Here is a 12,736-nt window from a genome sequence, read left to right as displayed (position 1 = left end):
ACGTCATAAGCTTTAAGCACTCACTTAACCTTACCTTTTAATCTAGTCATTACTATATTAATTATTTATTTGTGTTTGTGAATTATTATTCACAGACCAGATTAATTTATTATTGTGCCAAAAGGGCAATTAATTTCTTTTTAGCTTACCAATTTTTTTTTTTATACTAATTATTTATTTGTGTTTGTGAATTTTATTCACAATTGTATCTTGAGCCAAAAGGGCTAATTATTTATTTACTTATTATAGCATTTTATTGAATATTATTATTATTATTATTATCATCGAGTTTGAGTTTTATTTATTTAGTTTTTAGTTATAGTTTTAAGTTTCCTACACATCCACACTATACACACTAAACACACTTTTGCACCACATAGCTCACTGGTCTTGTGTAGGCGATCCCTCACACTTCCAGTGAGACTATTTACCCCACTACCCACACAGCACTGATCGGTAAGTGTAAGGCAATTGGTAACCGGGTAAGTGGCCTACTATTGTCCGCCCCCGGCCCGTTCATTTTGGTGACCTCGACGTGATATTTTTTATTTTTTATACCGTTCTAGTGTTCTGTGTTTTGTTGTTCAATTTTGAATTTCATTTTGTGTGTTGAATCATTTCTATTGAGTTATTTTGTGAATTTTAGTAAACTCTTGGAAACGCGTTACCAAATTTAATAGTGTTTTTGATTAAATTTCTTTAGTAAATAAAAAAGTAATAGTAAAATTGAGTGATTTAATTTGAGACTGAGTAACTAACCAATTTGGGTACTTCAATTTCGTTATTATTTTATATTATTTTTTTTTGTCTTGTTTGGTATTTAAAATCTGTGTTTTTCGATATTATTCTGCATCGTTCTAATTCATCAAAATGGTACTAGACGAAAACGCACAAAAACTGTTGACAGAATTAAAACGAAAACGAGGCGTTGTTAAAGCTTCACTTACGCGCGTTCGAACATTTATTTCAAAATTCGATCCATCCGAACAAGCTTTATCACTACTGGAGTTCAGACAGGAAGAGCTTCCTCAAATAAATCGTAAGTTTGATGGTATTCAATGCGAAATTGAACTTATTGATTCTGATGACACTGAAGAAGCTGAGTTGGAAAGGGATAGATTTGAAAGTGAATATTTTGCAATACGATCACAAATCCAAGAAATTATCAATCAAGAAAAGGGATTAAATACAACGGGCCACAATCAATCGTACGGTGGCACATACGTTCCGGCTCGAGTTCAATTAGCGCCAATTCCTTTACCCAAGTTTGATGGCGATATTCAAAAGTGGTCGTCCTTTTATGACGTCTTTAAAGCTATGGTGCACAATGATGACGCATACTCAGTTGCTCAAAAGTTCTTCTATCTGCGTTCGTGTTTAGAAGGATCAGCATTGGATTTAGTGCGCTCAATTCCTGTTAGTGACGCCAATTACGAAACTGTTGTCAGGCGGTTAATACAAAGATTTGACAATCAAAGCCTGGTGATACAGTCACATATTCAGTCCATACTCGACTGTCCTCAAGTCGAAGAAGCATCCTCTGAGACAATAAACGAATTATTACTCTGAGTTAGAAAAGCTTAAGGAATTATCTATTCCCCGAAAATGTATTTACAATGCTAACGCCTTAGTTGAGTTACATGGATTCTGTGACGCATCTATGGAAGCCTATGGTGCCTGCATTTATGTTCGTTCATTAGGCTATGACGGGAAATGGCATGCACAGCTTTTGTGTTCAAAGACTCGAGTTGCTCCACTTAAAGGAGTGACTATTCCTAGATTGGAGCTAAATGGAGCAGTACTGTTAGTGCAATTAGCATACAAGGTTGCAGAGTCATGGAAAATAGATGTGCAATCATTTAAACTCTGGACAGATTCCATGATTGTACTCGGTTGGCTGAATAGTGATTCTAGTAGATTAAAGGCATACGTGGCTAACAGAGTCGTTCAAATACTTGAGGTATCGACTGCGGAGCAATGGCGACATGTGAGAACCGATGAGAATCCTGCAGACGTTGTCTCTAGAGGTCTAAGGCCACAGGAATTAGTCGACAACAACATATGGTGGACGGGCCCGAGCTGGCTTTCGGAAGACGAGAGTGGTTGGCCACGTATCGCAAACGTAAGGATGGCAGAGGACGACGTGCCTGAACTGCGAACAATTCGGTTAGCTTTAACTGGCATGATAGTGCCAGAAATGGACATGCTACTACATCATTCGGAGTGGAGCCGATTAAAAAGAGCAACCGCTTGGCTCTGGCGCTTCATCGACTATCAGTGGCCGCGATTCTCAAAGGTTGTTCATGAAACCAGTTATCTAACGGTGAGTGAGTTGCGAAGAGCCGAGTCTTCAATATTGAGAAGAGTTCAGACAGAGGCTTTTCCGGAGGAACTTCGGGCGCTACAAAACGGTAAGGAGTTGCCGACTCGGAGTAAGCTAAGATGTTTGCACCCATTTTTGAAGGATGGACTCATTCTGGTAGGAGGACGGTTGAAGAATGCCAACATACCTGATACGCAGAGACACCCTATTGTCTTACCACCTAGCCACAAGGTAACTCGATTGTTAATGGAGTATACACACAAGGAATTGCTGCACGGTGGTCCTCAAAGCATGCTGGCTGAAATGAGAAGGCGCTATTGGCCATTAAGAGGCCGGGTGATGGCACGCTCCGTGGCGCATAAGTGTGTAAGGTGCATACGCGTCAAGCCAACTATGCTACAACCAATTATGGCTCCATTACCACGGGATCGAGTTCAGTGCAGTAGGCCGTTTGCTATAAGTGGCGTAGATTTTGCGGGACCGCTCATCATTAGAAGTGGAGTACGCCGAGTAAGTGGCAGGAAAGCATGGATCGCAGTGTACGTTTGTTTCTCTACAAGAGCTGTCCACTTAGAGCCTGTGGAAGATCTCACGAGTAGTGCATTTATTGCTAGCCTGCGACGGTTCATGGCACGTCGAGGCAAGTGCACTAAAATCTACAGCGACAACGGCACGAATTTTGTGGGAGCACAAAAAGAGCTAAGTCCTTGTTTAGCTGGTATCGACGACAAGATGGCAAAAGAGGGAGTAGAGTGGCATTTCAACCCACCATCCGCCCCTCATTTCGGTGGTTTGTGGGAGAGCGCAGTAAAGACGACAAAGTTCCACTTAACACGCGTGATAAAGGATGCTCGTCTAACTTTAGGAGAGTTAACCACGTTGTTGTGCCAGGTGGAAGCGTGCGTTAACTCTCGGCCTATGACACCGCTTAACAGTGACCCTTCAGAAGCGGAAGCAATCACCCCAGCTCATTTCTTAATTGGTGGCCCAATGATGATACCACCAGAAGCGAACATACCCGAAGAGGACGTTCAACATCTACGTCGTTGGCGCTTTGTGCAAGGCTTAATGCAAAGCTTCTGGAGGCGATGGCATGCCGAATATCTACCACAACTTCAGGTGCGAGGCAAGTGGACTTACCAGAAAAAGGACCTAGTAGTTGGAGACGTGGTTATTATAAAAGAGGACTGTACTCCACCAACAAAGTGGAAGCTAGGACGAGTAGTGCAACTACACCCAGGGAAAGATGGCACAGTTCGAGTAGTCACATTAAAAACTGCCAATAATAATGAACTCCGTCGGCCCGCCGTAAAACTCTGTCGACTGCCAATCGAGTCAGAAGACAACCAAGATGAATAGTATTGTGGTTGAAACTTAAGGTTTCAACGGGGGAGGATGTTGAGGCTATAACAGGTAATGGAGCGCAATTCTATGCCGGTTATCGCCAATGATACAGATGCCTTCTTATCTTGGTTGTCGCGGCCGTCCACACCACTCCGCCTTACTCCGCACGATCTATACTGGCATTACTACCGGTCAGCTGTTCACACACACACACACACACACACACACATATACGCACCGGGTTATACTATGTAAACAAATGTGCCACGCCCGTATTATCAGTGTTAGTAGTGCACTTGTTGCATTCTTGTGAATTTTAAAGTATAATATTAATCTAGACTTTTTTGTGTGTTTTTCTTCAGTGTTTTTTAGTTTTAAGTGTTATTATAGTATTTTTAAGCCATAAGGGCACTGTGATTTTTTATTATTATTGTCTTAAGGACAAAAGATTGTTTATTATTGTATTTTTAAGCCATAAGGGCATTATTGAGTTGTCATAAGGACAAAAAATTGTTTATTATTGTATTTTTAAGCCATAAGGGCATTATTGAGTTGTCATAAGGACAAAAAACTATTTTAATATTTTTGTTTTGTTGTTCACTTTACTTTGTGTCTAGTATTATTTAGGTTTAGGTAGCAGCCCTGGCCAGCGGTTTGCAGTTCTTCGGTTTGTGAGTACTTTTTATTTATACCATATTTTATTGAGTTTGTTTTATTTGTATTTTAGTTAACTACTGTGAATTATTAGAACATATTTTGATCTCATTTACTAAATACAAGTTAGGGCGATAGACATAAGGTTAATCGTACCTTCTATATTGCTAGTTAGCCATAAGGGTTCAATCTAGTCAATATTTGTATTTGTGAATAATTTTTGTTGTTCTAATAACCACCTTAGTTATCAAAATACTTTTAACGTCATAAGCTTTAAGCACTCACTTAACCTTACCTTTTAATCTAGTCATTACTATATTAATTATTTATTTGTGTTTGTGAATTATTATTCACAGACCAGATTAATTTATTATTGTGCCAAAAGGGCAATTAATTTCTTTTTAGCTTACCAATTCTTTTTTTTATACTAATTATTTATTTGTGTTTGTGAATTTTATTCACAATTGTATCTTGAGCCAAAAGGGCTAATTATTTATTATTACTTATTATAGCATTTTATTGAATATTATTATTATTATTATTATCATCGAGTTTGAGTTTTATTTATTTAGTTTTTAGTTATAGTTTTAAGTTTCCTACACATCCACACTATACACACTAAACACACTTTTGCACCACATAGCTCACTGGTCTTGTGTAGGCGATCCCTCACACTTCCAGTGAGACTATTTACCCCACTACCCACACAGCACTGATCGGTAAGTGTAAGGCAATTGGTAACCGGGTAAGTGGCCTACTATTGTCCGCCCCCGGCCCGTTCAAGTATAATATACACGGATGGAGCAGGAATTATTTTTTCCCTTTAATACATTGCCTTCGAAATCTGAATTGTGTTATTTAAAAATGTGGACCAATATTCAACATTTATATATGGAGTTAGGATAAGTTATAAACTTTAACATTATCCACCTAGATTTTGAGATAGCTATTCATAATGCTGAACAAAAAACATTTAGTGGAGTACCAGAACCAGTACCATAAGGGAATTCAAAATATTGTCCTTCCAATTGAAAAACAAAAAAAGTTAGTTAATAGGCACATTTTAAAATTGTTAATACGTCATTTTGAATTAATTTGGGTTTATTTTTAAGACCACTTGTTTAAATGTTGTTAAATCTTAAATTTTTCAACATATAAATTGTACCTAAAAAATGTTCTTTGAATACATATATAAATAATAAATAATAGTTTATACATCATTATACCATGTGCGGTTTTTGGATACAGCAATTTTTAAAAGTGTGCGGTTTTAACCTACTAAATGTGTGCGATTTTAACCTACCAAAAATGTGCGGTTTTGCCCTGTATTTTATTACAAGTGTGCGGTTATTGGTGTCAACGTTTTTTTCATTTAGGTAGGTATATGGACAATCGATTCTTTATCTACCTGCTCGGAAACAAAGACGGCTGTATGTAAAATGGGCCAAAATGACCCTATTTCTATATAGCTGGTATGTAAAATGCGGCAAAAAAAAATTCAACATTCTACAAACTCACTGAACTAATATACTGTTTATAGTTCAGTGTACAAACTGCGACAATTTATTTTATATACCTACTATATAATATAATATACGTCGTATATACATTAACATATAGTATAGGTAAAGAAATCATAATATATAGATGCTATACAGGATGTTCAAGTTGACACATAAATAAAAATCAGAAGTGCAGAAGAAGGTGTAATACAACAACGAAGTAAAATAATAACACAAAAATACAAATTTACTAACGAAAAGTGACAGAAAAAAGAAAGAAGATAAACCGATTTGAAGATACGAATTTTCGAAAAAAGTATGTTAAGTATAAACAACAAAATATTAAATAAATTAGATTAAATGTAAACAATGAATGTATTATTATTTCAATTTTTAATTTTCTTAGACAGTATAATCTATTAGATGTACAATCATTTTTAATGTTAGTTAAATAATAACATTTTTCAATTTCATATTTTAAAATTGTTTTTTCATTTTAATTTTTACAACTTTACTGAGTTTATTCCTTTTACGTGCACACCATAGTTCTACAATAAAATATGTTATAAGATAGCATTCGTATCGGTATGTATATATTATAGTAGGTATATAAAATAAATTGTCGCAGCTTGTGTATCAGATATATCAGTTTATGAAAAGGGTCATTTTGGTGCAGTTTACCATCTCCCACAAAGACACCTCATACAACCGTCATCCGTTCACATATCGTATCAGTAGACTGTAAATTAGACGAAATTACCTAAACCACTTTTGCGGTAATAAATGATTATAGTAAAACGATAATATGATCACAATATCCGTACAAAACATGACGACACCGGACCACAATAATATAATATTGCTCATTTGAAGTTTATATTTCACCTATAGCCTATAACTTAACGGCATACATATGAAAGTGTTCTTCTCAATTCTCACACACAATACACAACGTGAACTTACACAGTTAAAGTGTACCATACAAATTACATATTAATGGTTGTAGTATGCATCGGTTGTTATTTTACCTGCAAACAAAATTGTTACATGATGTTCTGATTATAAGCCAAATTACATCATCAGCCTAACAGGTCTTTTAGGCCCAATGCTGCCATCATGGAATGATGGTTTTTTGGACAGATTCGCTGTCCGAGACGGGTCGTCAGTCCGTTGCCGCTAAGGAAGATGGCAGCTCTTTTGGCGATTGCTCGACCGGCAAATGGAGCGCCTGTATCGAGCGTCGAACTAGCGACATTGAGTGCTAACACACTGTGCCTACCCACTGGCCACTCTTCCTCTTAAAAAACCAAATAGTATGTTATATTATATAATGAAACATTTTTGAAAAAAATATCCTAAAAACACTTCAGTTTTCTTAACTCTCATGGAAACTATTTTGTGATGTGGTGCTGTTTATTCTTGAACTATTTAAGTTTATATAATTAATTGAAAACAGATTGTAAATTGTTGGTACTAGGGTAAGATGCGTTGATAGGATATTTATAATATACAGTGATCAACCACATGCGGAACAGACTAGGCTAGCTTAGCCTAGTCTTGCCTAGCCTAGCTTTGAAATGTTGTTGGTAAAAAGTTTGTTGTACAGCTACGCGTATAGTGCGGCATTGTCGGATGTGAACATTTAACATACACTGCTGGTACCATTGGACATATATCCGAAATGTTTACTTCCGCGTTTACCGGTCAAATTCACATCCGCCAGCTCTACTTCTGGTATTAGCACAAATTTACTCCTACTTAAAACATTGTACCCCGCGTAAAGATGTTTACACATCAAAATAGTTTTTGCTCTATTATATGAAACTTGTCAATTTTAAAATTAATATGGAAAAGATACTTGATTAGGATATTAGTTAGGTTATGTCTTCGATCAAGGAACTTAAAAAAACTAAAATTTTAAAGAAATTGATTCATATGTAGAAAATTGCTGCGAGTTGTTGGAAGAAGATCAACTATCAACTAATGAACAACCATCTTACATATTCTAAGTCCTAACAACATTTATAAATTTAGTATTATTAACCTCTTAATTTCTTCTATTTATTACCTCTGCTGAATTAATTTGACTTTTTTTTTTATAATATGCCTAAATAATAAATTTAGTTTCAATGGATCATATTAGGTTGAAGTAAAAAAAAAAAAAAAATTTATTGACCTGATATTTAAGTTTTAAATTTATACGACAAGGGGTTACCAAACACAGCACATAGCGTAAACAACGCATACTATATATAGTCAATAGCTGATACTAACCGACAACATATATAAGCCTTTGGCGAATAGTAATTAAGAGTAAGAGCAAATTTGTTTATCTCATCAATATAAACACAACCAATGAGTTTTCTTTTTTTATTAACCAGTTCATTTTTTTTAAATTTCAAGTTGAATGTTATTAAATTCATTTTCAAGAACATCACATGGATTATTTTCGATCAACCCTTTATTTTTAAGTTCTACTAATAAATCTTTAAGAGTTTTTATTTTAGTTTACAGTCTCCTAACTTTTGTTGATACATTTTAAGTTTACTCTTAATTATTATTTTGCGAGGTGTAGCTGGACTTTTAGTTAATCACCCTGTACAAATTAAACATTTTTTTTACATCCTACTTCCCGTTTTTTAAATCTTACTTAACAGATCGTTTTTTCAAAATCCGTCTTGGTTCCACATTATACGATATAGCCTCTATAAATGCGGGAGTATTCTATCTATAGAAAGTATTCTATTTCCAGTCCTTAACAATGTTTATGCCTCAGATCAACCCACAACTCCAAATACAATTGCCGCAGATTATGCTGACGACAAAGTCATTTTGTCCTGCAATTATCACCCTCAGATTGCATCTGATAATTTGCAAAATCATCTTCATTTAATGGAAGACTGGTACACAAAATAGAGACTTAAAATTAATCAATAAAAATCAGTTCATACTACCTTTACTCTAAGACTTCTTCCTCGTCCTGGTGTTTCCCCATACGGAGTACAAATCCCTTCCTCTTCCTTTGTCAAGTACCTCGGTCTCACACTTGATAAGCGACTCACGCGGTCTCAGCATATAATATTAAACGCTCATCTTTGAATAACCGTCTGCGGTTTCTCAAATCATTAACCATAAACAATAAATTTACAGGCATTAATACTAAACTTCTAATTTATAAAACCCATATGGACTTCAGGCCTTCAGCTATGGGGAAATGCTAAAAAAATCCAATGTTTTCAAAATATAGCTTTAAGAAAATGAATTGCATTGCACGGTGCAGCTCCTTATATTTCTAATTATACACTCCATTATGATATTCACGGGCCACGAAGAAGCCATTTCATTCTATAAAAGATTCCACAATAAATTACTCTTCCACTCTAATCCTTTAATAAATAACCTTTCAACCTTGACCATACCTGGAGACCCACCCAGATGTTTAAAACGAAAGTGGTGCCGGGATCTGCTTTCTAATAATATTATTTAATAACAATGTATAATTAAGTCAATTTAAATATAAATATAAAAATTTTAAAAAATCATGGGAAGTGATTTATTTCTTTAAAAACTTTATTCATGTAATTTCTTTCTACGCTTATCTTATGTGCTTATTTTACACATTGTATATATCTTATTTGAATAATAAATAAATAAAAAACATTTCTGAATCTTTATAGCGACTCTATACCAACTCATACTTGGTGACATGCAAAAAGTTCCTTACCATCTTATAAACGTAAAAAAGAATTCTATGGTGGGTCCTTGGCTAAATACATGTTTTAAAAAAAATACGGAGATTACTTTTAAATTTTAAGATATTTTATTTATAATATTAAATTAAAACATTAATGGTATTTATTCATTACTATATTATTTTAAAAATTGAGGCATTTGGAGGTTTTATTATTAAGCCTGTTGGTAAAGTAGTGGTAAATTTGGCTAACATTAAAGTAAAGTTATGTAGTAGTTGACACTAACGATATTATTCGACAGTAAAATAAATACATTATAGTAAATTAAATTTTTAAAACGAAATAAAAAATATTGATGTTTTTACCGGAATGGGTTAGTTTCCAGACCAGGTAGCTATTAAATTGAGTAAAGAAGCTATACCTAAAATATGCCCTGCAAGAAGTGTACCTTATGCTATAAAAGATAAATTGAGAGAAACATAAATGAATTAGTTGACCAGAATATCATAACAGAAGTAAATGAGCCTTGTGAGTGGGTAAGTAATCTAGTAGTAGTTGAGAAACAAGACAAAACTTTTCGCATATGTCTAGATCCCTCTGAGCTAAATAAATATATTGTAAGAGAGGTATATCAAATACCATCGTTAGAGGAGATTAAAAAAGAGCTAACAAATAAATACATTTTCAGTGTCTTAGATGTTAAAAGTGGTTTTTATCATATTATCTTAGATGATGCATCTAGTAAGTTGTTTTGTTTTAGTACACCATTTGGTATTTATAAATTTAAAAGATTAGCATTTGGAGTGTCATCAGCTCCTGAAATTTTTCAAAAACTAATGCATAGGTATTTTGGTGATATCAAAGGGGTTGTGTTGTACTTTGATGATTTGCTTGATTGTGCTCAAAGTAAGGAAGAGCATGACATAATATTAGATAAAGTTATTGAGCGGGCAAGATTATTAAACATTAAATTTAATGTGAATAAGTTGCAGTTATGTGTCAAAGAGGTAAAATATATTGGTTTTCTTTTCAATCAGGAAGGGATTAAGCCAGACAAAGATCGAATAGAGTCAATAATTCATTTAAAAAAACCAAATAATAAAAAAGAATTGCAGATGATATTGGGAATCATAAATTATGTTAGAGAGCTTATTCCTAATTTAGCAGAAATTTCAAGTTCCCTAAGAGAGCTGTTAAAGAAAGATGTGGTTTGGGATTGGAATAGGGTTCATGATGACTCTTTTAATAATATTAAGAACCTTATTGCAGAAGTCACAGTAGTAAGTTACATATGACCCCAAGTTTCCTATAGAGATCCAGTGTGATGCGTCACAGGAGGCAATAGGTTGTTGTCTTATGCAGCATAAAAATATTATCATATTTTTCTCGTTCTTTAACTGATACCGAGAAGTCTTAGGCTCAAATCGAAAAGGAATTTTTAGCTGTTACTGAATCGTGTAAAAAGTTTCATAACTACATTTACGGAGAATAGGATACGGTTATCTATAAATATATATGCTTTCACCATCCTAACGACTTTAGCTGGTATTCCAAAATGGACCATTACGTTCCATAGCGTACTTCTAGCTATCGAGTCATAGGCTTGTTTGAAATCCATAAATAACAGGTACACATCTTTATCAAATTCATGACTCTTTTCGGTTATTTGTTTGATAACATGTATTTGGTCAGTCGTGGATTTTCCAGCTGTAAAACCTGCTTGGTATACTCCTACTATCTCTTTAACATACGGTGGTTTCAGTCTATTTCAAATTATGTTAGTGAGAACTTTATACGATGTGTTAAGTAAGGATATACCTCTATAGTTTTGGCAGTCCATTACATCTTCTTTGTTTGTTGTGTATAATTATAGTTTAGTGTTTTTGAACAGAGTTCAAGTTGTGATAATTTTTTCGCATTATCAACATAATTTTACCTTGGTATTTATTATTTTATTTATGTTTTTCTCTCATTCAAATAATATAATAATTACAAATTTGATTAATGTTAAATTTTAAAGACAAATTTAGTGTCTCGTTTTAGTGTTCTGTGCTCAGTATTTCTCTTGGTTGGTTTTGAATTTTTGTTGAACGAGTCATAATGACTAATTCTACAACCTCGGTAGTAGAAAGTAGAGCCTATCGACTAGCAAATAGAAAGAGAGCCACAAGTGTTGCCGATATCAAGGCTTTCAAAAGATGTTCAGAAGCGTTCAATGTGAACACAAACACACACTCTCAAATTCAAATAAGACTTGATCAAATACCGGTGATGTTGAAACAATATATAGAGGCGTATGACGAGGTGGAAACGTTAGATGAAGAAGATATTGAAACAAACGCTCGAGCAATAGTACGGTCAGAGTTCATGGAGTTAGTGTGTGATACAAGGGCCGCACTATTAGAATTATTGCACAAACACAAAAGACAACCATCAGAGGCGGCCAATAGCAGTGTTAGTGTTTCCACAGAGTCGATGAAGTTACGACCAGTGTCAATGCCAAAGTTCGACGGTAACTGGCAAGATTGGTCGGAATTTAAAGATTCATTTGAGGCAATGTTTCATAATAATAAAAAATTAGCTGATGTCCAAAAGTTTCATTATTTAAAATTATGTTTGTCCGGAGCAGCAATGGAGGTGGTCAAAAACATACCTACAACAGACAACTACGAGCAAGCGTATTAATCCTTGGTGGAAAGATATGAAAACAGTTCTTTAATTATTCAATCACACATAAGGTCATTATTTGATACACCTAGTGCAAAGACTCCGTCTGTTATTGAACTTCGCAGACGGCAGTTGTTAAATTCTGGGCACAGATAACACACCTCACCTATGCAGAGCGGTGTTGGACTCCGGGTCACAGCTGAGTTTTATGACTGAACAATGCAGAAGACGATTGCAATTGCTAGTATCTCACAATACAACTGCCGTTGCCGGTATTGGGAGAACCACCACAACAGCAAACAAATCGAGTCCGTCAAGGTTTGGTGATTTTACTTTCACGGTCGAAATGTATGTTTTACTAATAATAACCGGGCCATTGCCAACACAAACAATAGCACTCAATAAAATTTCTTTGCCAACACACATTAAGGACAGGTTAGCTGATCCTTATTTCGATCGATCCTAAACAGAAGATCTATTGCTAGGAGCCGATGTGTTCTATGAATTGTTTTGTGGGCAATCAGTAGCAGTGTCAAATCGTTCTTGGGCCTGCA

General features: G+C 34.8%; 4 protein-coding genes across 4 annotated transcripts; all 4 read left to right on the top strand.

Annotated features, from left to right (window-relative positions):
• The first annotated feature begins 870 nt into the window (after positions 1-870).
• LOC126842321 (uncharacterized) lies at positions 871-1,569 on the top strand. Its single transcript, XM_050579248.1, has one exon. It carries the CDS (start codon positions 871-873, stop codon positions 1,567-1,569), a length of 699 nt encoding a protein of 232 aa, XP_050435205.1.
• A 91-nt stretch (positions 1,570-1,660) lies between these two features.
• On the top strand, positions 1,661-2,514 carry LOC126842319 (uncharacterized). Its single transcript, XM_050579247.1, has 2 exons — positions 1,661-2,411; positions 2,465-2,514. The coding sequence occupies exons 1-2, from the start codon at positions 1,661-1,663 to the stop codon at positions 2,512-2,514; spliced, it is 801 nt and encodes a 266-aa protein (XP_050435204.1).
• A 217-nt stretch (positions 2,515-2,731) lies between these two features.
• On the top strand, positions 2,732-3,682 carry LOC126842318 (uncharacterized). The gene has a single exon (XM_050579246.1). It carries the CDS (start codon positions 2,732-2,734, stop codon positions 3,680-3,682), a length of 951 nt encoding a protein of 316 aa, XP_050435203.1.
• Positions 3,683-11,615: 7,933 nt separating this feature from the next.
• On the top strand, positions 11,616-12,200 carry LOC126842317 (uncharacterized). The gene has a single exon (XM_050579245.1). The coding sequence runs from the start codon at positions 11,616-11,618 to the stop codon at positions 12,198-12,200; it is 585 nt and encodes a 194-aa protein (XP_050435202.1).
• The last annotated feature ends 536 nt before the right edge of the window (positions 12,201-12,736 follow it).

This window comes from Adelges cooleyi, unplaced genomic scaffold, assembly GCF_023614345.1.
Source record: "Adelges cooleyi isolate 19-005CV unplaced genomic scaffold, UGA_ACOO_1.1 ACOO_flye_CR_arks_rails_tigmint_CR_PRNA_51, whole genome shotgun sequence".
Taxonomy (NCBI): Eukaryota; Metazoa; Arthropoda; class Insecta; order Hemiptera; family Adelgidae; genus Adelges; species Adelges cooleyi.
The sequence above is the reverse complement of the archived record's forward strand: the minus strand, read 5'-3'. Positions and strand labels throughout refer to the sequence as shown.

Excerpts from the sequence above, each read along its gene's own strand:
- LOC126842321 (XM_050579248.1), top strand. The coding sequence starts at position 871 with ATGGTACTAGACGAAAACGCACAAAAACTGTTGACAGAATTAAAACGA.
- LOC126842319 (XM_050579247.1), top strand. The coding sequence starts at position 1,661 with ATGGAAGCCTATGGTGCCTGCATTTATGTTCGTTCATTAGGCTATGAC. Across the intron at positions 2,412-2,464 it reads ACTTCGGGCGCTACAAAACG|GATGGACTCATTCTGGTAGG; the intron begins GTAAGGAGTTGC and ends CCATTTTTGAAG.
- LOC126842318 (XM_050579246.1), top strand. The coding sequence starts at position 2,732 with ATGGCTCCATTACCACGGGATCGAGTTCAGTGCAGTAGGCCGTTTGCT.
- LOC126842317 (XM_050579245.1), top strand. The coding sequence starts at position 11,616 with ATGACTAATTCTACAACCTCGGTAGTAGAAAGTAGAGCCTATCGACTA.